Below are 25,821 nucleotides of genomic sequence, written 5' to 3'. Positions count from 1 at the left end.
GTTAGTCCAAAGAAGGATATTCTTAGGAAAGTATCTCAAAATTTCAATTGCTATGTGCATATGATCATATGAAATGATATTTATCAAAATGAACTCCAAGAAATGGAATCAAGGGGTTTTTATTTTACTTTTTTCCCTGACTTTATTGCTGTTTATTATTTTTGTAGTTTTTGTCTTGTATGTAATTTTATCTGTTTGGGGGAGGGTAGGGAGAAACACTGAAATGATGGAACAAAGTATGAACCATTTTAGCAGTGATACTAGACCCTGTGTTGTAAATGAACTATACAACTTGTGGGGGAGGGGATCAGGAGAGAAAAGCCTTGGAGAAAATGAGAAAAGAGGCGACACTCTTCCAATAAAAAGGTACTCATTACTTGATTTATGTAACTGTAACCCCATGTACACCACATATGCAATAACAAAAATAGAGTAACTATTAACAGTAACTCTTACTTGACTCAGACATATACTAGTTATTGCAAATAAGGGAAACCAGGTCAGATAAGTTGATATTTGTGGAATGAACCCCAAGATAAATATTCAAATGTTTTTTTTGTTTTTTTTTCCTTTCATGCAATTGTTTCTATCATATTTATAAGATGATTTCTATGTTGCTTTGTATGTTCCTCCCCCACAGTATAACCCATACTTTTACTGTATTTGCTGTTGGTATAATTTGTGGAGGGGAAGGGAAAAAATAAATTGTTTAACTAGGGATACAGGTGGACCCATTGCAACAATGAGATGTACAAGTTGTTATGTCGAAAAACGAACTTAACAACTTTAGTGGGGGTGGGGGGAGGATCGGGTGGGAGGAGGGGCGGAGTATGAGAAGGGGAAACAAAGAGGAGGCAACAATGCTTGATAAGAAATGTACTCGTTATCTTGACCATGTAATTGTAACTCCTCTGTACAGTATTTTCATAATGAAAAAGTAAATAAATAAATAAATTTTTTAAAAAAGTAACTCTTACTGTCACTCTTACAGGTAACCAATAAAACCCTCCCTTTCCCACTGATACTAATGGAGTTAAACTTCATAAATTGCATGTTTAATTGGTGGTCTCAGCATTGAACTAGATTGAGCTTGTAGGATATTTTATCTTCAATTAAATTTATTTCATCAGAAATACTCTTCGGAAGCAATGTTTAAATTATGTTCATCGTGAAATATACATTCTTTTTCCCAGGAGATTAAACTCTCATAAGCATTGTTCCTTTTCTACTACTGGATGTGAGCATTAAGAGCTTTTTTAGCAGTAAATTTAATGTGTTATAATATCTGGTTTTGACCTTACAAATTGAATGATATATTGAGACAAATCAAATGGACCATTCCCCTCTCTGGGGTACTGGGGTGAGAGTTAAGCACTGTTAAACATTCTTAAATTAGAATTATTAGTTCTGTGATGAATTTTCATTAGGCCTCTATTATACACACTCGTACTGCTTTCTGTGAATAATTAAAGGTAGCAAGATTGGGCAATTTGATGGGCCTTTGCCTGAAGACCTGCCAGCTTTGAGCTGGGAGGGACAGCTATCTCTCTGTAGAGGCTCCATTTGAGATGGGATTAGGGTTTCCTCAATTAGTCGAAGATGAAATTTCCTGGTTGAAGAATCCCAGAAGTGATAAGTATTTTGTGGCTTGCAGGAAATACCTAGGCAATGGATCATTTGAACTCTCTGGCAAAAAAAGAAAACAACTTCTAGCCAAGAAAAATGTTTGATGTTCTGGGCATATAATAATAATGACATTGAACAGGAAAAAAAAAAAGCCACTGAAAATGCTTCAGGAGGTGAGTGAGACAATCAAATGGATGACTCAATGGAGGTAACTCTGACTTCAAACCTGGACAGATTTGTAAAAGGTGTGCCTGAAAACAGGGAAAACCACTAGAATGTGAGTTTGATACCCACATAGATGTTTTCAGTGACCTAAAACAGGGAAGAGACTATGGAAGCCTTGTATAGATGAGACTGGAAGCATTCCATGGTCAATTCACTTTGCTGTTGATTGGTGGGAATATGACACTTTGAGAGTGAAAAACTCCAGAAGAGGATGAGACAATGAATAGGAGCTGTCAGTATATTGTTTGTAAGGTGATAGATGTTCATGAAAAATTCTAAACCCGTAGTTGTAAATGCTGTGTCCACTTGAAATGAAAATCTGAGATTGGGCTGGGAAGGTGGCTCAGTGGTAGAGTGCTTGCCTCACATGCATGAGGCCCTGAGTTTGATTCCTCAGCACCACGTACACAGAAAAAGCCAGAAGTGGCTTTTTCTTGAGCTAAAGAGCTAAGGGATAGCGTCCAGCTCAGAGCTCAAGCCCCACGACCAACCAAAAAAAAAAGGAGGAGGAGGAGGAAGAGGAGGAGGGAAGGAGGAGGAGGAGGAGGAAGGAAGGAAAAAAGAGAAGAGAAGAGAAAAGAAAAGAAAACCTGGGATTGCCTCTAAAGCTTAAATATTGAAAAAGTTGGGATGGGCTAGGCAGACATTGTAGAAAAAAAAAGACAAATGGAAAAAGGAGAACCATGGAGCTGGAAAGGTGGCTTAGTGGTAGAGTATTCACCTTGTATGTATGAAGCCCTGGAATGGTGCTGTGGCTCAAGTGCTGAAGCGCTAGTCTTGAGCTGAAGAGTGGAGGGACAGCACCAAGGCCCAGAGTTCAGGCCCCATGACTAAATAAATAAATAAATAAATAAAACCATGAAGACTGATGACAAATAAGATGTGCATGGAGGTGAAGAAACCAGGCTCAGAGTCTTGAAACCTGTGTATTCAGTAAGGTGTAGTGAGTTACATGGTGAAAAAAATCACAGTATAGGAGTGGATTTAATGGTCACAGCAAGGAGACTCTAGAGGATGAAAAGATAATTGAAAGTCAAGTTATATCATAGGTAACTACTGGGAAAGAAGTATGTGTGGCCATACGTCCATTTGACAGGTCTTTTGTCCAACTACCTCATTGCTCTCCATCACCTGGATTTTATTCTCTTTCTCTAGAAATTAAGGGAAAATGGACTTTCTTCTTTTCATCCCCTGAATTCACCTCTACTTTCAGTCACATCTGACTTACCATCTCCAGAATCATGCTTGTTCAAATATTTCCCCCATCCTAATGGCTTCAGTATATGTCTTCAAATTGTTGGTTTTTAAATTGGTCTTCCTATTTGCCTAGCAGCCTTTTAACTTTCCTCCTTGAGCCTTGAACTACAACAATGCCACAATTTTCAGGTTCCTGTTATAATATTATCTACACAATATAACTTTTCTCCCAGTTCTTGATTCTCAAGAATTATTTTTAGCATATAATTCCTTTGCTGAGATTAGAGCTCAGCTATATGCGCTCAGTTGTCAAATACCATGTTCTGTTTTTATACAATTAGTTTTAATCTACAATATATCTACCTCATAACTCAGAAAAATTTACCTCTTTGATTTTATGATACTTCAATTCTCAACATAATGATGTTTATATTTTGTGAAAGACAGACCATATGCAAAAGTTCAAAACTCTGTTCCTGAAGAAAAGGTAATAATTTCTTCATTGTCAGAGGTTTTCTTAGGTAAAATCTACTTTAAGAATTTTGGAAGGATTTTGTGTTCCTATACTACCTCTCCCTTTTTTCTCATACAACCAGTTAAACATGAGTCTATTTATTACTCTAGTTGTTTATTTTTAAAAACAAGTATATCCATAGCATTATTTTAAATGGTCCTATGCACATCGCTATGGAGCCATTGTGATCATTTCTTAAGAATATCCTAGACATATTCTAGTTTTTACAAATGAAAGAAACCATGTAGCCTATATTTCTTTGGGACTGGTTTACTTTACTTAGTATAATGGAAATAATAGATGTTTTTTCTAATTGTACTGGTATTTTTTCTAATTGTACTGTTTGAAGTTATCTCTTTTTTTTCTTTCTTTTTTTCCCCTTTGGTTTATTCCCTGTTGTAACCATTTTTTTATTTCTGTCCCTTTGTCTTGTATATAAGTTTGTCTGATTTGGAGAAGGGAAAGGGACACACAAAAATGGTAGGACAAAGGGTCAACCAATTCAACAGTGATACTAGATACTATGTTGGAAATGAGCTTTACAACTTGGGGGGAAATGGGTTGGTAGGGGAAAAAGTGGGGGGAAATGAGGGAAGGATAACACTGTTCAAAAAGAAATGTACTCGTTACCTGACTTAATGTAACTATAGTCCCTCTGTATATCACCTCTACAATAAAACTTCAATTTTATAAAGAAAAGCTAAAAGCACATGTTCAAAAAATAAAAATGAAAACAAATGTTATTCAATATTTTCACTCTCTCTTGTTTCTAAGAATTATTATCGTCCAAGATTGGAGGGGGGGGGTCCAGTCGTGGGGCCTGAACTCTGGGCCTGGGTGCTGTCCCTCAGCTCTTCAGCTCAAGGCTAGCGCTCTACCACTTGAGCCACAGCACCACTTCTGGCTTTTTTTTTTCTTTTTGCTTATGTGGTGCTGAGGAATCGAACCCAGGGCCTCAGGCATGCAAGGCAAGCACTCTACCACTGAGCCACCTTCCCTGCCTATCGTCCAAGATTTGAAAAAAGAAGAAAGACAATATCTTTTGAGAATCTATAATCACTTACAAAAAGCACTGATAATCTATCATTCTTATTCCACTATAAATTAGAAATATAAATAGGAAAATTTAGGACTAGGGAGAGTATGGATTTGGAACAACCCAATGCAAGTAGTGAGTGGCCATATTAGCCATTCAGTGAAGACACCTTATATTGAAAGCAAAAGTCAGCCTGCCCTCCTCTTGGTATGAGGCCTCTACAAATTTCTGTTGAATTGTAGGAAACATGGCATCAACTAGAACTTTAAGAAAATTATTTAAATGCATATACTTCTACAATTTATTGTTTTTTCTTTTGTGCTGGTACTGGAGCTTGAACTCAGGACTTGAGCTGTGCTTGACTTTTTTACTTAAGGCTGGTGTTCTATTACTTGAGCCAGGTTGCCTCTAACACTTTTTTTTTTTTTTTACTGGCCAACTGGTGATAAGGGTTTCACAAATATTTTCTGCCTCAGCTAGTTTCAAACCGAGGTCTTCAGATCTCAGCTCACTGAGATTAGCTAAAATTACATGAGTCACCAGAACCCAGTGAAATGATTATCCTTGATATTTAAATAGTCTCTTTCTTACTGTGTGTATGTAGTTGAGTCTGTGTATACATTTTTATGCAACTTCTGACAACTTGTCAATATTGTTTGATCCCCAAATCACTGAGTTCTTCCGATTCATTATTATTCTTTGTTTAATATGCAAGATTGGCTACCAAGTACCATTGATTTTTTTATCCTTAAAATACCTTTTATGTGTACTTTTAAAATCTATCCCTATCATCACAATGCAAATTAGGCTTCCAAACTCTCCTTGGCATAAACCACCATGAACCCACAACCTTCCCATTTAAAGTTTCAATTGATGAAGCAGAACACCTTAAGTTATTATTGAGTTTAATTAACTCCAGCAGACTTAATTCTCATTCTCCACACACCTGGATTAGAACAGGGTTATTTTGTTTTGGTTTTTCCCACTGTGTAAGTCTTTCATAACAAGACATGACTAAAACATTTTTGCAACTGTTTGAAGGTACTTGTAGAGCTGAATTTTGAAACTTCAGGTTAACTTCTATAACCTACAAGTGCAAATATGGGCTTCTCCTTTTCTTTCGAGATGGAGCATTGGCACATCTGTTTTCCTTGGAAATCCAAATAAAAATGCCCAGAATTTAATTGTTTTGGCTACAGTTCTATGACAGCATACAGGTTAAACACTATCTTGACATTAGTAATAACGCCTCTGCTAAGGACAGACACAAAATTTGCATCTATTTTAAGAGAGCTGAACAAGAGATATGCAATCCTATACATTTATGCAGTTTGCAGTAGACTTTGAAATTCATATTAGCATTCTTGAAGGGAAAATACTTCTTTACTGAGAACCATGGGGTTAAAACAGCAATTTCCAGCTCAAACTTTCGCAAATAAATGCATCTATCAATTGAAAAATCTTTATCCCCACACATAACCCTTCTTCATCCACAATATCCTTTTAACAATAAGGCATTTCTCTGGGTTTTGTGGGAGACATAGGTAGAGGAAGGGTTACTCTGTCCTTTATATCACAGCATATGTTAAGAGCATACAGGCTGGTGGAAAAATCAAATCTCTGAATCACAGTTGGCTGACACTTTGCAACTAAAGCATCATGCCTTAGGTGGCTCATTTCTTTTAATATTTATTTTTAATTTATCACCAATTTAAAAATAAGCATATTCCACCTGCAGCAACCATGAAAGCCACAAACATAATCTTACCCTGAAACATGTAAAGGAAATGAAAAATACCTCCTGGAATCATTATTCATTTACATTAAAATGCAATTTCTGCTCTGAATCCAACACTCTTGAAACCAAGGCCTACTGTATTATAAAACCTGGATTGTAACAATCCAGGAATATTTTAATTTTGAGAACTGCCCAAGACTATCAATTTAATTTCTATATTCGAACTTGATCTTCCTTATTTCTACCAATTATACTTAGAGTGGAAGTTATTGAAGTCCCTCCAAATATTTATAATTAGCCACTTGGTATCTGCGACTCATAAATTGGTAAAGAACATATGACTTTCAATATTCAGTTCTGCTGTTGGTGTCGGAACTAAGGTCAGAATGAGCCTTTCATACGAGTTACATTATATTCCAATCTCTTCTTCTTATGTTATAAACATAGTTATTCAAAATGACCTCACAAACCTTATTGGCGGTAGTGTGTTTGGTGAAACATTTTCTGGCAACTTATATCGTAAACTCCAGTACACTTTTCACAGGAAAAGTACTACCAGATGGCCCAGCTTCCTTGTACAAGTTATACTGGGAGAATGTTCCTGGAGATAAGCTGCAGCTTCTCCTTTTCTTCTTTGGAAACACCTACAGCCCATGATTAATACATCTCATTTGTACCCTCCAAGTTCTGAAGACAACAAGACACTACTTTCCTTGCCCCAAACTCTTTCTCTCATATTTCCATTGGAAATAAGTATCTGAATTGCTGTGACAAAGTAATAGACATATGTCACGGGTTTCTTTTCCTGAATACACTTAAATGGCTTTTTGTGATCTATGTAGGAGAATGGCAGAAAACAAATCAATATAGTTATAATGTGAGTATTGTTTTCATTCTCATTGAGGGTGTGCTCTCCAAGGGAATACTGAGAATACTTTTCCTTTATCTCTATTTCTGGTCCTGGCTGTCATGGACTGATCAGCTTCCTCTGCTATGTACTTCTGACATGAGGCTCTTCCTCACACCAGCCCCCAAAGCAATGAGCAATGAACCATAAATTAAAACCTTTAAAACTGTGTAACCAATATGAATATTAACTATCTCATGTAGTCTCTTTTAATAGCAGAAAGCTAATGCACGGATTGACTGTTTTTATATCTTATTGAGATGACATATTTCATAGTGTATGTTTTTGCTGTATTTCTGTTTTTAACCAGAGTTGATTTATGTGTTTATGGTAAGTTGGCATATTTATCTTTCACCTTCCCTCCATGAAGACATTATCACTTGAGATAATTTTTTCAGTCAGAAATTACAGTACTCAAGCCTAAAATATGAATAATTTCCTCTGAATCTAGATCATCTTATGTATTTGTCTACTTTATATAGATAGAGCTATTTGTATGTAGAGTTTACACTTATATAGTTTGTATTATGGAGAGTTTATAAATGATTTGTTAAAGACTTAGCTAGATATTAAAAGTCCTTGGAAATATAGATAATGAAATGGAATGAAATGAAACATAACTTGCTAAGGTAAAAGACAAAGACATATATATATATATATATATATATATATATATATATATGTAATATGTATTTTTTCAGAACACATTAAGACTTTAGACCAGCCATTTCCTAAACCATTTCTTAGCTATTTCTTCTACATTAAAAACATTATTATTTTACTAAATTTTTTAAATGGAAAAGAGACTATTTTATAGAGATTCTGAATGTAAAAAAGAGTCCATCAAAACTACTATATGAAAAGAATATGCTTCTTTAGACAGAATCTAATTAAGGAAGAACAGAAAGGTTTGATGATGATGATAGATCTATCTCCCTCTTTTGTTTATTATAAACATTACCCTGTGAATGTAAACCAGAACTGAATGTAGGTACTTAAAAGTCAGTCAGACACTACAACTTGTGTCTCCAGGGCCTTCATTACCCCTACATTCAATTATTTCTACTGATAAGGGATATTTACTACTTGATGAATGAGATGAAAGTACTCTCCAAAATAAAAATATTAGAAAGTCATTGAGCTAATTTTAGTTTCTACAGGCAGCAACATCATCAATTTTCATGTTTTCTGGGAATGTCAACATATTCATTTTAAACATTTTTTCACTACAACAAAAGTTTTACATTTTCAGGGCAGTATCTTCAGAGTATTAGATATGAGCCTTTCTTTCCTTTTGTTCTTTTTATTATAAAAGTAGAAGTTTTATTCATATCTGGTTAAGCACAAGACTTGGTAACGAGATGCTTGGCTGTCCACAAAAGATCTTGTAACTAGGACAACAGAATGCCAAATGCCCATCTCCTTGGAGATCATGTGGATTTTGAGCTACTGCTGTAATACTACATGCCTTGTTTTCTTTTTCCCTTCTTTCTTAATTGAGTAGAATTGTATAAGTTAATTCTTCACTGTGTACCAATTAAACAAGTTAACAGCATAACCACAGTAAATAAACTAAGTGATTTTTGTATTACTGATTGTACTATGGTTTATGGGTCCTGAAGGGTCATTTAAAAGAAACAAATATGAACATTAGTTAAAATATATAACATCTAGATTTATTTCTGGATGAGTCCAAAAGATAAGAATCTATGAAAACCAAACAAACTGAAAGCATGGGACCTTGCAAGGTAAGCAAAACAACTTCTTTCCTAAGGGGTTTTTTATCAAATCTTACACATACATGTTTCTACTTTCATAGCTGCATAATTTAGTAGGTTAAAAATTACCTAAGCCTGGTATAGAGACCCTTCGATTCCATTAATAGCAATAATAACCACAGGCTATCCTCAATATTTAGGGGTGAAATGACGAGAAATAAGCTTCTCAGGCAAAAGAATCCCAGCAAAGCTACTTGTAATTAAAAAACATCACACGACCACAAGAGGAAAGAATGTCCCTGAGAATTTACAACCACAAACAGAGTTTCTTATGAGCATGTGTTCTGAGTTCATGTTCCCTTGGTGTGCCAAATGATCTTCAAAGAGAAAATTACAGTTTTCAGCACAGCCATTAGAATGGATGGTAGAACATACAGACAAACCCTTCATAGGGAAGCTGAATGATAGGAACTCCTGTGGCTAACGCTCCTTTGCAGAAGAATCAAAAGCTCACAATCAAGTTCAGCATAACTAATATATAGTTATTACTAATTAATAATTAATCACAGGAATTTCCTAGGCTGCTATAACAAACTGACACATACTAGTGGCTGAAAAAAACATAACATTTTCTTGATTGTAGTCTGGCTGCCAAACATTTGAAGTATATGCATCAGCATCACTCCTGTCAAAAGTTCTAAAAGGGAGAACTGTCTTTGCATCTTGCAGCTTCTGGTTGCGTGGCTTCTGGCTGTGCATTCAAATCTTCCCTAGTTCCTTTGTTGTCTTGTAAGGAAACTTGTCATTAGATTTAGGGCCCACTGTGATAATCCTGGATAATTTCATGGTAAGATTCTTTAATTGCCTCTAAATAAAGTTGCATGCTCAAGTTAAAAAGGATTAAGATAGGGCCATATATTTGGTGATTCTGCCTACAAATGTTCATGCAAAATCAAGACCCAGCTAAAAATGAAGACAGCAGAATGCTCTCTATAGGAAACGTCCACCTTTCCTACTTTCTTTTAACTTTCTTTCTAACTTTCCCTCCTGGGCTTTACTAGTCCAATCATTTCTATGTAGTCACTTAAAAACATAGAATATTAAGTTAATCCTTTTAAACTTAAATTTTGTATAACATTAATATATAAGTGCATGCAGCATTGAATTTGGTGAAGGAAATACTAACTTAACTCTTTTATTTACTGACTTTTTGGCAGTACTAGGAATTAAATTTTGGATCTTCAGACATCTTAGGCAAACTATTACTTGAGCTATCTGTATCCCTGTCAACTTTGGTTTTATTTTCTTTGGAGAAGAGGTCCCTCTACCTTTGCCTTTGTATTTGTGATCCTCCTACTCTTCCTGAATAGCTGAGATTAGAGGCATGAACACCTATTTAATTCCTTACCTTGAATTATTAATTTAAAACTTCTTATAGTATCATCTACTGTACACTTCAAAGTTCCATCAATTATGTCCTTAACATTAGATTTTTTAAATTTGTGTTCTCTTGGAGATATAAACATCCTAGATCCTATTGTTGAATTCCAATGTTTGTGGAACATATATTTTAATGTTTCTGTCTTTATGACATATGGTTCGCTGAAGAGCTGCAGATATACACTGGCCTATAACTCCAATAACAATTTTTACTTCCTGAAGTTCCTTCATAATCTATCTGTAAACTTTTGTTTGAATCTAGGTAAGTGCTTTTATGCTTGTGCAATGCTCCCAGTAAATGGTTTAAAGCCAGTCTGAAAAATAATCCACTTTCCAATTTTTATTTGGAAGCTGCCCTGTAGAAACTTTATGGATTTCATACTCTCACCCATTTAATCCAAGATTAAGCTTGTAGACTGTTTTCACCATGAAACTCCCTTTCTCTTTCACCCTGAGAATATGATCAGCTTCTTTCCTAGGTAGGGTACCTCGTTTTGTGATTTGTTCATGATCTATGATGAAGCAGATCCTCTAGGTCATTCATAAGACTTGATGTATTGATAAAATACTTCTGGATTGTTTTTTTCTGTTACCTTACCATAATATTTAAAAATAATTTGATAGGAATTCTTGGTAAAAATGATTCTCAATGAACACTTGATAATCATTCCTATATTTCCTTTTGCCTTATGATACTGATATTAAGTTGTATAAAGTGGTTATGCTGGTTTGTTTAAATTTTTAACTGCAAGCCACTGTGCTCTATGCTTGAGCCTTTCTTAATAAATGTCTCTTTTGATCATTTTGATAACCAATTTAGATATAAAATTTTCCTAAATAAGAGTTTTTCTCATCCTGTATTTCTTATTATTATAATTTGTGGCATTTTCCTCATTGACATTATTTCCTCTTTCCTAAACTCTTGAGACTTGGATGTTCAATTTCCTATATTGATTTTGTATTTTTTTTCTACTCCCTGCCTGCTTCCTTTCTTACAGGAGGTTCTTATTTTTAATATCTAGTGATTCATAATTAAATATCAGTATGCCAAAAAGGGACTAACAATAGATTGTTCTGAGTCAGATGCTGGGCACATGGTATGGTTGTTGATGCTACAAGACTATCTAATGTGCAAGTATCTTTATATTGTTTATTCATAAATGTCATTATTACTATGACAGCTTATTCATAGGGAGGAACAGCCAACCTCCTGTCTGGCGGAAGGGGATACAGTGAACGCTGCACAGCTAGCTAGTGGATGAGGTGACTGAATTCTTTCTCAAGCTATGTTTTGTACTCCTGATTTCTACCTAGACTCACCTTTCCACCATCCTCTTCCTGTTGTACAAAATGCACAGCCACTCTAATTCTATTTCTTCAGGAAATAAATAAACAGGCTCTCACAGATCAGGAGTAGTAGGCATCTGATTGTTCAGGATGAGAGGTAAAAAATGAAGGAGTAGGGGAAATGGCTCCCTGTTCTGTATTCAGATATTCAGATTTCCAAATTTCTTTTGATTATATATATATATATGTATATAAAGAAAATTATACAGGTGGACTCATTGCAACAATGAGATGTACAAGTCTTTATGTTGAAAAACAAACTTTACAACTTTGGTGGGGTGGGGAGGATCAGGTTGGGGAAGTGGGGGGAGTATGGAAAGGGATAGGAAGGGGAAACAAAGTGGAGGAAACAATGCTTGATAAGAAATGTACTCATTGGAAGTGGCGCTGTGGCTCAAGTGGTAGAGTGCTAACCTTGAGCTGAAGAGCTGAGGGATAGCGCCCAAGCCCAGAGTTCAAGCCTCATGACCGACCAAATAAAACCAAAAAACAAAAAAAAAGCCTTTATTTGGGGCTGGGAAGGTGGCTCAGTGGTAGAGCACTTGCCTTGCATGTGTGAGGCCCTGGGTTCGATTCCTCAGCACCACATAAGCAAAAAGAAAAAAACCGGAAGTGGTGCTATGGCTCAAGAGGTAGAGCGCTAGCCTTGAGCTGAAGAGCTGAGGGACAGCGCCCAGGCCTAGAGTTCAGGCCCCACGACTGGACCCCCCCCCAAAAAAAAGAAATGTACTTGTTATCTTGCCCATGTAATTGTAACTCTTCTGTACAGTATTTTCACAATAAAAAAATTACATATGTGTTCTAAGAAAATATATATAAATATATTTGTATATGTAACTTTATGTACTTGCCATATGCTTTTGTTTTTTTGGGTTTTGTTTGTTTGTTTTTGGGTACGGTCGTGGGGCCTGAACTCTGGGCCTGGGCACTGTCCCTCAGCTCTTCAGCTCAAGGCTAGCACTCTACCACTTGAGCCACAGCGCCACTTCCGGCTTTTTTCTTTTTGCTTCTGTGGTGCTGAGGATTCGAGCCCAGGGCCTCGAGCATGCAAGGCAAGCGCTCTACCACTGAGCCACCTTCCCAGCCCCTATGCTCTTGTTTTTCACCTCCTAACTTACACACACACACACACACACACAATCATACACATACACATGCATGTGCATGCACATATACACGGACATACACTCCCTTCTTTACAGCTTAGTGGTTTTCTGGAATTTTCCCAGAGTTGGTTTCACTTCAAAATCTACACCCTCTGCCAAGGTTTGGGCATGATGCTGTTATGCAAAGAAATTTGCTACATTTTCATTTACTTCTTAAATTCTTGTGATTGAGGCTACAGAAGGCTCCTAGTTTATATGAAACAAAGTTTACTGTGCTCTTGTACTTGGGATGATTTTATAAAGAACATTTTGTTAATACTTGGTGCCAATGTTTCATATTTTCTATGATGGTTTTAAAGTGATTTTTAAGAAGTTTTTTATTGTGAAAATACCATACAGTGGTGTTACTATTACATGAGCAAGGTAATGACCAACAGACACATGAAGAAATGCTCAACCTCTCTAGCCATAAAAGATATGCAAATCAAAACAACACTGAGATACTACCTCACCCCAGTGAGAATGGCTATAATCAAGAACTCTAATAACAACAGATGCTGGAGGGGATGTGGACAGAAGGGAACCCTACTGCATTGTTGGTGGGAGTGTAAACGTGTTCAACCACTTTGGAAAGTAGTATGGAGGTTCCTCAAAAGATTATACATAGAGCTCCCCTATGACCTAGCAATCCCACGTTTGGGCATTTACCCAAAGGATCACAAACAAGACCATACTACAGCTACCAGCACAACTATGTTTATTGCTGCATTATTTACCATAGATAAGATATGGAAGCAACCCATATGTCCCTCAGTAGATGAATGGATCAAGAAAATGTGATATAAATACACAATGGAATTCTATGCCTCCATCAGAAAGAATGACATTGCCCCATTTTTTAGGAAATGGAAAGACTTGGAAAAAATATATTACAGTGATTTTTAAATTTAAAAACTGTGTCAAATTGTTTTCAATTGCTTCAAAATTCAATGACCTGTTCTAACATTTTTAAAGTATAAATGATCCAAGAACTGAAAATTAAGAAGCTTTAGTGTTGGTGTCTAGGTTAAGAAAATGGCCATATTATCTATATAACCAAGAGGATTATCAAGCGCCAAACTGGTAATGCATTTAAACTGGGATCCAAGGTAGAATATTTCTAGGACTGATGAAATAATTTGCCAACATCATTGAGGAAAAAAATCACTGCATAACTTATAGTTGGTTCTGTCATTTTAAAACTTTATGATACAATAGTATATAGAGAATTAATGTCCACATCTCACCTGTTCACTGAACAAAGGCAACATTTTTAAAGAAGTGGTTCAAAGGGCAGCATTGATAATTAAGACATTTTATAACAATTTTCCAGCACCAAATAGACAAAAACTTGTTCATAGAAGGTCACATTATTACAACAATTTTGTGATATGGGCAAAGGACATAAAAGAGCTTAAGGAAACTTTGTGCCTCATTTTAATTCACACAGAGGTAGCCTCTTATTCATTCTGAATTAAATTATCTGTCCAGCCAAACACATTTATCAATGTTTAGACAGAAATACACTTCGTAATGTAGCCTGAGAAGAAGAAACTTTATTCTAAATAAGTGTTTTAAAGAACACTATTTATAAAACCAATATAATACAGTTGATCTCACAATGAACAATTTCTCTGTGCCCATGCATATAGTCACAAAGTGATCAGATTTTAAGAATAAAGACCTTCTCATCAAGCCTGGTATAATTGATACCAGGATTATGAATGAAAAAAACCTGTGATCAGTATGATGAGTCTCTGAGTGCTTTACAGTTATTTTCCATCCTTTCTTGTCAGTGATGCTAAGAGGCACTTCTGGTTAGATACAGAAGCCTACTCATATTGTCTTCCAGAAAATGTAATAGATCCTTCCCATTTGTATTACATATAGTATATATAATATAATATAATAATATATAATAATTATGCCTAAAACATGAGCAGCAGGATTTGTCAATAGATTCAGGTATACTTTCATTCATATTTTTTAAATATGAATGAAAAGTACAATGTATGAAATATAGTATACCTTTGGGTCTAATTCTGGCATATGTTTCATTCCTTGGCTGACATCCAATATGTATATTTGCAACTATACCACTGAGGATGGCTATGACTGAAAATAGATACTTGATTACATTGTTTCAGTTCTAAGGTGCACTTACTAATCATAGCTTAAAAAAGAAATTGTTTTTCTATGTGTATATAGGCATATATTAAAATTACAATTCAATAATATTATACCTTAGTCAAACACAAAATAATCAACACCTATAATCATAACATGGTTTTGAGCTGCACATGTAGGAGAATATTGTAAAATACCCTTACCTCTGGTTTGCAACCCCTTTCCACAGGCTTCACTGGTGCCCATTATTCCCTGCCTGACGGACTCAGGCACTAAGATACAAGGACTCCATTTTTGTGGTTTCCATCTGTGATTTCAAGTAACAGAAGATTAGAATATTCACTACAACAAACATACAAAAATCATGCTTGGAGAGACCAATTTGAAATCCAAAAGTATGAACATGATAACTCAATATAGATGATTTTTTTCATGACATAAGATCAAATCCTGGCAAGCACTAGGGATGGTATTTCTGTTTTCATCTACACTTATGGTTGAGGCAGTGAGTCCACTTTTTAGAATTTAAGCATTTTTTATGTAAACTTTAGTTCATATAGAAAACTAGCAATATGCATTAGAAGTACAGATCAGTATGGGTTTTTTAAAGTAAGATTTTTATTGTGACAATACTGTACAGAGGGGTTACAGTTACATGAGCAAGGTAACGAGGACATTTCTTATCAAGCATTGTTGCCTCCTCCTTTGTTTTTTAAAAAATTTGGCAAAAAAGAAAGAAAGCTCCCTGAATTCTATTATAGTATTAGAAAGTCAAAGTTTGAACTCTTTAAAGTTGGGGGTGCAAACTTGCACACATGGTCCTCTGCTTTATTTTTTTTTTCTTTTTTCTTTTGGTCAGTCGTAGGGTTGGAAGTCAGGCCTGGGCTCTGTCCCTGAGCTTTGATTTGTTCAAGCCTACTGATCTACCACTTTGAGTCACAGCCCTACTTCTAGGCTTTGGGTAGCTAATTCAAGATGAGACTCACAGATTTTCCTGCTCTATCTGGCTTCTAATCATGCTTCTCAAATCTCAGCCTCCTGAGAGACATGAGCCACGGCCCATAATATTTAAGGTTATTTCTAGTGTCTGAGTTTAACTAGAACATCTCAATAGCTTACAAAATTAAAGATAAAGCCTGGTGTCTGGGAACCATTTTATCTGATCACTCAATTGGAGTTGAGGAGTGGACACACTTCTACCTCAAATCATATATACTTCAGAGGAAACAGTCTCCAACTTTTGGCTGTTTTTCCTTTCTCTGATTAACAAAACTCTCCATTTTTATGAGTCATGGATTTGTGTCTTTGAACTCGTCTCTGAACAATATTCCAGAAAACCCAAGTTCTAAGTGTAACCACAGATTCTTGTTTTTTTTTTTTCCAAATAAACCAATCTCCAATGAAGCAATATATACTTTAAGCAAATAAAAAAGGGATGAGTTTAATGAGATACCTTTGGTCTCAGCTACTCAGAAAGTTGAGCTCAATCACAGTTCAAGGGCTCAGGTAAAAGTAAGTAAGACTACTTTAGAAATAAGCTAGGATCCTGGCACACTTTTGTGAGCTCAGCTTCATAAGATGTTTCAAAAGTCACAAAAGCTAATATAATGACTGAGTTAGGTACAGCTTTTTATCTCTGAAGTGTTATTTACCTTCATTTTTAAATTGAGAATACACAGGTTTCCTAGACCAAAATGAAACCACGTTATTCAGTTTAGTTTAGGATTTTGTGTAGGCACAAATGGACAAGAGTTTCAGAAGTTCTTTGATAAATGTTGATGTTTGAGATAAGTCAATTTAAGTGATAGTCTGGGGATAGCCAAATCAGTACTGGCCAGTATCTAATCTTTACCTGCTGTGTACTCAGCCATATACTCTGTTCACATCACATTTTTATATTGAGATATAGATGTTTATGCTGTTCTCTCCAGATATTCACATAAAGATGTTCAAATCAAATAAGCATTTAATAATAAACATGTGGCTGTGGCTCCTTAATGGAGTTCAAAAGAGACGAATCAGAAGCTGATGATAAAGAACTACCTTAACCAGTTTCTTGAGATAAATTCCTCATGAGCATTCTTATGTGTAGGAAAGCAAAATGAATTTGAAACTATGTTGCTCAAAATTTAAAGAGTGTAGAGAATGTTTATATCAATTTAGACACACTTGGATTCCTAGACTTGACAAAATCATTCCATTCACACACAGTAGAACTGAATTCTGGGGAAAATGGTAGGATCTCAATTACAGACTTAAGTTCAAACTTAAGTACTCTAATTGGAGTGCTCCAGGATAGTAGAGAGTGGACAATAGAATAGCCCACTAGTAGATCATAAGATTTGATCTGATTATAATAGCCCTGGGTTCATAAACAAGTCTGATGATGTTTGATTTGGCAATTTTTTCACTTGGCTACTTTCCTTAAGAGCTCTTTTTCTGGGCTCAGAAGTTTCAATATTTATACATGGCATAAGAGGATGAATATTGACAGTGTTGCCACAATGAGCCTGTGGTTAGTGAGAACAAAACAGCAGTCTGGGCATGATCCCAGAGTTTACTTACATCCCCTCCAAATTGGTCATCAGTTGGAAACAATGAGAGTAAGCATGATAAGATCAATAGTCATTTGGACTTCTTCAATGACACTCTTCGACTTTAAATTGGGGATCTTCTTTGAAGGAAGAAAGAAGTGGTATTTTCCAGAATAAACTATCTCTTGAATTGCATAGCTTTAAGTTATAACATCTCAAATTGTTTAGTAAAGCACTAGGTATTTTCACTAAAGGCATTTTTACATGTGTCGCAAAAGCTATATGATTTTTGTTGTGCATGATGGTGCACAAGGATAATCCCAGATATTTGTGAGTGGAAGTAAGAAAATAACAAATTCAAGGTCAGCTCAGAGAAAGTTAGAAAGACCCTCCCCATCTCAAAAGCAGACTAGAAATGAAAGGGCTGGGACAGTAGTGCAGAAAAAAATTTAAACAATTATAAATATCATTAAGGGACTAAAAATTTACTCTTGATTTCTTTTTGGAGAAAATGACTTGTGATGAAGCTCAGGCTGGCCTCAAATTCTTAATATATACATCTATGATTGACTAGCCCTGTGTGAATGCTGAGATCATAGGAATATACCACCATGTCCGGCTTATTCATGTTTCTTTCCTAAACACTTTAAGATTAGAACAATAGAATGAGGAAATTGTTTTCTCTATTAGTATACATTTATGTGTGTACATGTATTTTCTTTTTTTTCCGGTAGTGGGGCCTGAACTCTGGGCGCTGGGCCAGAGCCTGGGCGCTGTCCCTCCGGTATTCCGCTCAAGGATAGCGCTCTATCACTTGAGTCTCAGCACCACTTCTGGCTTTTTCTGCTTATGTGGTGCTGAGGACTCAAACCTAGGGCCTCATGCATGCAAGGCAATCACTCTAACACTGAGTCACCTTCCCAGCCCGTATTTTCTTTTTTTAATTTTCTTTTATTGTAAAGATGCTGTACAGAGTGGTTACAGTTACATGAGTAAGGCAATGAGTACATTTCTTGTTGAGCATTGTCACCCCTTCCTTAGTTGTTCTCCCAGTAACCCTTCCCTCTCCCACCTCCCTCACTCCCCCTATCTCCAAAGTTGTAAAGTTGATTTCCAGGATAGTGTCTTGTGTGTATCATTGTTGCAATGGGTCATCCTGTGTCCTTGTTTAAGATTTTTGTTATTCTCCTTCCCCTCCCCAAATTAGGCAAATGTATATACAAGATGCAGGGTACCAAAATTAAGTACAATGACAACAGGGGGAAGAACATACAAAGGAAACAAAAAATCACATAGTACATTAAAAACAACAACAACAAAGAAAGACCCCTTGTGTCCATATTGTGGGGTTCATTTTGCTTAGCATCATCTTCTATGGACATATGTACCTAGCTTTTGAGCTTTTCTGCTCATCTGATAAAATTATCCCAGTTGTATACTAATTATTGCAAATGAGGGAAACCATGGGACCTATATTTCTTTGGGGCTGGCTTACTTCACTTAATATGATTTTTCCAAGTCTTTCCATATCCTAGCAAATGGGGTATCTGGGTTAATTCCATATCTTAGCTATGGTGAATAATGCTGCAATAAACATAGCTTTGCTGGTAGTTTTTGTATGATCTTGTTTTTGATTATTTGGGTAAATGCCCAGAAGTGGGATTGCTGGGTCATGGGGGAGCCTAATCTTTGATAAGGGAGCCAGAAAATAGAACGGAAGAAAGACAGTAAATGATGCTGGCAAAAATGGTTAAACACCTGTAGAAAACTAAAATTAGATCCTTATATATCACCCTGCACTAGAATCAACTCCAAATGGATCAAAGACCTCGAAGTAAAAGCAGACACTATGAAAATATTACAGGAAGGAATAGAAGAAACCTTAGGGCTCCTTGGCACAGGCCAAAATTTTCTTAATAAAGTCCCAGAAACACAACAAATCAAAGAAGGGTTGGACCAATGGTATTGCATGAAACTGCAGAGTTTCTGCATGGCAAAGGACATAGCTAGCAAGATCAATAGAAAGTCCATGGACTGGGAGAAGTTTTTCACTAGCTACACAACAGACAAGGGTCTCATATCTAAAATATACTTAGAACTCAAAAAAAATTAAATCCTCCAAAAACAAATCCTCAAAGAAGCAACTGCCCCATTAATAAGTGGGCTACAGACTAAAGGAGATACTTCTCTGAAGAGGGAATAAGAATGGCCAATAGACACATGAAGAAATGCTCAATTTCTCTGGCCATAAAAGAAATTCAAATCAAAACAATACTGAGATTCCACCTGACCCCAGTTAGAATGGCTATAATCAAGAAATCTGATAACAACAGATGATGGAGGGGATGTGGCCAAAAGGGAACCCTGCTACACTGTTGATGGAAGTGTAAACTTGTTCAACCAGTATGGAGCTTCCTCAAAAGATGGTACATGTATTTTCATGGCTCTACTTTTACATTTTTTTTATGAATCATGAGGAAGACTATGGTTTGTGTACTTAAAACTTGTCTCTGAATAATATTCCAGAAAATCCAAGTTTATTTGTGAGTGCTTATTTGCATGCTATGTGTGTATGTCATTCTTCCTAAGGTACAGAACTCATTTTGAATATATTTGGATCATAATCCATAAAATTGCCTTGGCAGAAGTTCAGTAGCTCATTTATATCAAACATGTTTAGATTTTTTCTCTACTAACTAAACATTCATATTTTTTGCCCCTTTCAAAAACAATCCAGTTTCCCAAGAAGGAAAAACAGTGAAGTATTAGCTGAAGATGCATAACATTGCCTTATTTCATTATTCATGGAAAATACTTATAGTATGTGAAAGTTGTGAATTACACTCAGGTCTAGTGATAATTTGAAGGTGAAATCAATCACTCACCGATATACAGGACATACTGGGATATCTTCACACTCTCTCTCTTCAAACAAGGTATCTGGACACTCTTGGCCTCCATTGGCTGCTTCTTGAATGATAATCCTGTATCGTGATTGCTTTACTGTAGCATTTCCTGAAGTAAAGAAGAAATAAAATTATAGTTTCTTCTCTGTTGATGTAGATCAAATTCTAGTCAGCAGTTAATTATAAAAAATAAAAACAGAGGGACATTAAGCATAAACCAAGAAGTGGAAATAATGTTGAAACCCAAACGAGGAAGTAGAATAAAAATGTTCAAACTCACATTTGGTAGCCCTATACTATCACAGTAGATAGCACTATACTATACATTGTTAGCATTTCTGTATACACTATGTTTAGTAATCATAATGTCAAATATATTTGTTCCAATGGGAAAATATTATTTCAAAACATTGTTTTGCTTTATTTAAAATGAGTTAGAGTACATATTACCATGACGTAAGTGTTACATGCCATGATCTGAGGTCTCTTAGAGACCCTCCTTCATTTCAAACAGCAGCTGGGGATGCAGGAACTTTATTATTGATTCAGTTCCTAGAGTAAGAATTTTCTTTCTCTAGGCTTCGCATAATAGAAATTCTCTTATAAAATCAATAGCAGCCTGTTTGTTTATGGACATTATTTTATTAAATTTCTTATTCCTTATAACCTCATAATCAGTATGTATGTAATTAGAATGTGGGAAAATGCGCTAAAATTAACAAGGAACAAAACACTGTTTAGTTTGAGATTTTGCCGAGAAATAGAAGTATTAATAGGCACTTCAATAAAAAGACTACTCCCATTAATGATGTAGAATACTCATTTCACAATCTTCAGAAACTTCAAAATCAACACTGACCAAAATGTCAATTATTGTTGTAGTGTTTACCCTATATTTCAATTTCTTTATTTTTACTGTGAAAATACTGTAGAGAGAGGTTACAATTACATGGGCAAGATGATGAGTACATTTCTTATCAAGCATTGTTGCCTCCTCTTTTGTTTCCCCTTCCCATCCCTCTTCAGATATATAAATCTTTCACCTTTTACTATATTTCAATTTCTAAGTGCAAGATATACTAACTGCACTATATATGAGTAAAAAAATCTCTCACTACAGAACCTAAAATTTTCATAGGCAAACAAAGAGCCAAATATGTACACTGTTAGTTACAAAATACTGCAGAATGTTAGTAGTGTCAAACGATGATCTAGTGTTAGGTAGTTATAGAAAACAAATCATTTTTTTTATTCTTAGGAACCAAAAGTAGCTCACAGAGGAGTTAGAATTTAGCCTGAGTGCTGAAGGCTATAGATAAAACCATTTCAGGTCAAAGAAAGAGTTGTGAGTCTTAGGAGTGGCAAACAGTTTACTAAAAAAGGCACTTGAGTGCATTTTGAAAAAGATATGTGTGTGTGGCTTATGTGTATCTAAGAGGGAACAAGAAGTTAAAAGGCATAGTGAGAAATATAAAGAATAATGAAGAGAAAGTACAGAAGAAAATGTGATTCATTGGTAGGTTTTGGACAGGTAATAGACCTTATCATGCTTAGAAGTTAATTTCTAGAAAGCAAGTAAACTAAATGGAGCAAAACAGAAGGAAGAAAGGAGAATATACTGAAACCATGTATGCCAGTGGGTTTTTTTGAAAGTCATTACTATGAGAAGACTTAGCAAGGAGAAGCTACTGACCCACAACCCAAGCTCTCTTAACTCTCTGTTTACCTCCCCAAAGGGATCACTTATAACTGTTGTTTCTATATTTAGTTCTTCTGTGGTTACCTCCAAATCTATAAATAATATGTTAATGTTGCTACTTCCTGATTTATGAACTGTAGACATTATTTATTGACTTTCTGCAATAAATGATGACAGTTTGCTTTGCACCACCTTTCAATTTTTTTTAAATAATTGCACAGCTATTTATGCTGGTTACTTAAAACCTTTAAATAACTTGTATATTTTCAGCCCTACTCCTCTAGCATGTACTTACTTCAGACCAGCCACAGTGGCTTGCAGTCTTTGTGAAGACTTTGGTTTGGCAGCCACCTTCCTGCTAATTGAGGCCAGGGTTCTACATGCCATCATCTTCTGCTCCTCTCTCTTCGTCCAGAAATGTCTGACTTCTCTAATTGAGTTAAGACCTTCCATCTAATGCTGTCCTTTTTTTTTTTTTTTTTTTTTTTTTAAAGAATTAGGCTTTTAAAGTTCTTTATAGTAAGTGCCTTCCCCCTTTGGAAGTTCTGGTGTTTGCATTCAGGTTCTTAGATTTTGCTAGGAAGAAACTCTACTGGTAAGCCATGCCTCCAGATATTTTTGAACTATTTCATAAATAAAAGCCAGTTCCTGCATACACACACACACACACACACACACACACACACACACACACAAACACATATGCCTGGACCATGATCCTAAGCTTTCCATGGTGTCTGTCTTTTATATATTATAAAATCTACCTTCATTTAGGTGGGACAAGCTTTGTAAGTAATTATGCTTTGGGAGGAAAAAAGCCTCTTTCCACACTTTCAAGTAACTTCAGTTACTCTGCAGTTGCTTAAAAATAGATTAATTAGCTTAAAACTTATACATGAATGTGAGTTTGTATATGCATGTGCACTTTCTAAATATAATCATAGAAAACTATAAAGATTGAAGACAATAAAAACAAATAAAAATATGCTTTCACTTCACCCAAAGAAATCCTAGAGGGCTACAATATAATGCATGCTTCCCCTTTAAATGCACCCCCCACACGTACACACCCCACACCCACAAGTGTTCTGCTTTTCTGATGACACTCCAGATAAATACTTCAAAGTCTGAATTAAAATGTTGCATTGATTTCATTCCTTGCAGTTTTTCAGGTGGAGGTTGAGAAAGGATGGCTTCTATAGTAAAAACAAACATTTAGCACAGAGGTAAGATTTCTCCTAGTTTAAAGTGATTTTCACTTAGAGATTTTTTTTAAAAAAGTACTTCTGGGGGAGTGAGGAAGGATTTTAAGACAAGAGAACACTTCCAGGATGTGCAGGGTACCTGCACGTGTGTGTGTGTGTGTGTGTGTGTGTGTGTTTCCTTTAACTTTGGATTGGCCATATTCACCAGTTAACTTTGAAATAGTCTCTTGCTTCTTATGATGTAATCTTATCATTTTCATAAGTGGTTTGGTGGCAAAGTCACGAGTAGGCAGTTTATATATACAGAGCAGAACATGTAATAGTCTTCCTACTCTCCCTCTTCTCTATACCCTATATGATATAGCAGTTTTGGATCAAGGGAGAATAATAACTCCAAAAATCTGGAGGTAACTAGCAATACAATTAGCAAATGCCTGAGGCAACCTCCAATCAAGACAGAGGAGAGCCTAAGGAAAAACCAATGAACCTCTCACAATGACAGCCAATCCTCCCAAGTCTCCCTTTTGACTACAGAAGAAAAGTGAGTTTTATGAAGTAGATGCAGAAAGTGATAATAGTGACTTTGCAAGGAGAAGATATATGGACTATATGTAAAACTAAATAATTAAATCAGAAAATAAAGCAAAATAATTAAAATCAGAAAATAAACAAGAACTGTTTTCATTTACATTCTGATGGAGGTACAGGTAATTTGGGGTGATGATCTTTGTCTGATAGGTCATATAGCTTCTCATGTATAATGAAACACTTTTTTGGAGGGGGGTAGTCACAGGGCTTGAGTTAGAAGCCTGGGCACTGTCTCTGAGCTCTTTTTCTCAGGGCTAGTACTCTACATATTTAGGCCACAGTACCACTTCCTATTTTCTAGTGGTTAATGCTCCACAAGCAATGTCCTTATTGCCTTACTCATATAAGCATAACCCCTTTGTACAGCATCTTTATATAAAATTAAATTAAAAAAAATAGTCTCATGTAATTCCTGCCTAAACTGGCTGTGAACCACAATCCTCAGATCTCAGCTTCCTGAGTAGCTAGGATTATAAACATGAGCCACCAGTGCCTGGCCATGAAAAACTTTTAAGAAATGAATGGTGAGACTATTATTATTTTAACCAGATAACAACATTGAGTAGGACTGTCCTGAATAAGCAGGAAGTTTGGTCAGCCAGTCCATTCTTTTGCTTTGATATGAAGTTTAATTTATCATAAAGATATAATAGATGTAAGCTATTTGTGGCTTACGTGTATTCCTTAAAGTGGAACAGATCCAGTTCTGGACATTTTGCATATGTGCATATGCTGCCTTCTTTTATTATTATAACATCTAACAAGATTGGTATTATTTTATTACTGTACCTTGAAAGAGGTAAGATAAAAATATCTCTTCGCCATAATCAAACTATACTCAATAGAACACATAGTCTATGCTCTTTCTATTGAATGAGACTTTATGTTAAGATGAAGAGAACAACAGGGGTCAATCCAGAAGGAGGACTTTACATCACAGCTTGTCTATTGTTCCAAAGAGATACTGCTTTCCTTTTCAAGCAGTTCTGCAACAGTACCCCGTTGGAATATGCCTTGATTAACAATAAAAACAACATTTGCAGGGTTGTTTTTTTTTGAGTTATGATTCCCACCTCATTGGGCTTATGAAAAATAACAACAAATTAAAGTTCATGTTTGCAAACATAAACAATTACTCAAGAATGATTATGACTAATAAACAACTCATTGAAATTCAGCTTTGATTTATGCAGAGTCAATCATCACTGAGAAACCAGGTATAATTAAACTTAAGTTATTAATTATAATCAAAAGAAATAACATCTAGAAAAGATGGCAATTTAAACATCAAGAAGAATATTTAGCATACAAAATATATGAGTGGAATACATACATTAAGAAATATAAGAAGATTTTACAAAGGTAAAAAAATCTCAGAAAGATAGCTTTTAAATTGAAATGTTTACATAGAAGACTTTTTGGGTTATTCTACAAAAGTAAGATAAGGGAAGGGGTAGGAGGGGAGGTATCAATGAGAATGAAAGGGATAACATTGAGCAAGATATATTGTATTCATAAGCTGCTTTGTTAAATAGCAACTCCTTTGTACAAAACTTAAAGAGATAGATAGATAGATACATACATACATACATACATAGACTCATAGATACAGACATAGATATATATATACACATATGCATATGCATATATATATTTCATCATATATATTGCATCTCTATATGGAGCGAGAGAGAGAAAGAGGGAGCTATTGGTCAATTTGCCACGAGGTAAACTGGTACAGATCACACTGAAATAAAGTTTAATAAATGCTGAGCCCTGATATCAAAGTTGTTCAATTATTGCTTTGGAATAAAGAACTAAGACTCCCAAATTACAATTTGTTGAACATGTGAGCATCAATGTAAAATG

General features: G+C 35.5%; 1 protein-coding gene across 1 annotated transcript in view; it reads right to left on the bottom strand.

Moving 5' to 3' along the window:
* Thsd7b (thrombospondin type 1 domain containing 7B) overlaps window positions 1–25,821 on the bottom strand; it is an 817,905-nt gene that overhangs the window by 348,259 nt on the left and 443,825 nt on the right. Inside the window, exons 10-11 of the mRNA XM_042683500.1 lie at window positions 20,440–20,569; window positions 15,224–15,327 (exon numbers count right to left, since the gene is read on the bottom strand). Of these exons, the coding sequence (XP_042539434.1) occupies window positions 15,224–15,327; window positions 20,440–20,569 (234 nt within the window). The remainder of the gene's footprint in view (window positions 1–15,223; window positions 15,328–20,439; window positions 20,570–25,821) is intronic.

This window comes from Dipodomys spectabilis, unplaced genomic scaffold (genome assembly GCF_019054845.1).
Source record: "Dipodomys spectabilis isolate Male_0828 unplaced genomic scaffold, ASM1905484v1 ptg000081l, whole genome shotgun sequence".
In the NCBI taxonomy this organism is placed as follows: Eukaryota; Metazoa; Chordata; class Mammalia; order Rodentia; family Heteromyidae; genus Dipodomys; species Dipodomys spectabilis.
This window is presented reverse-complemented; position numbering and strand designations above follow the sequence as displayed.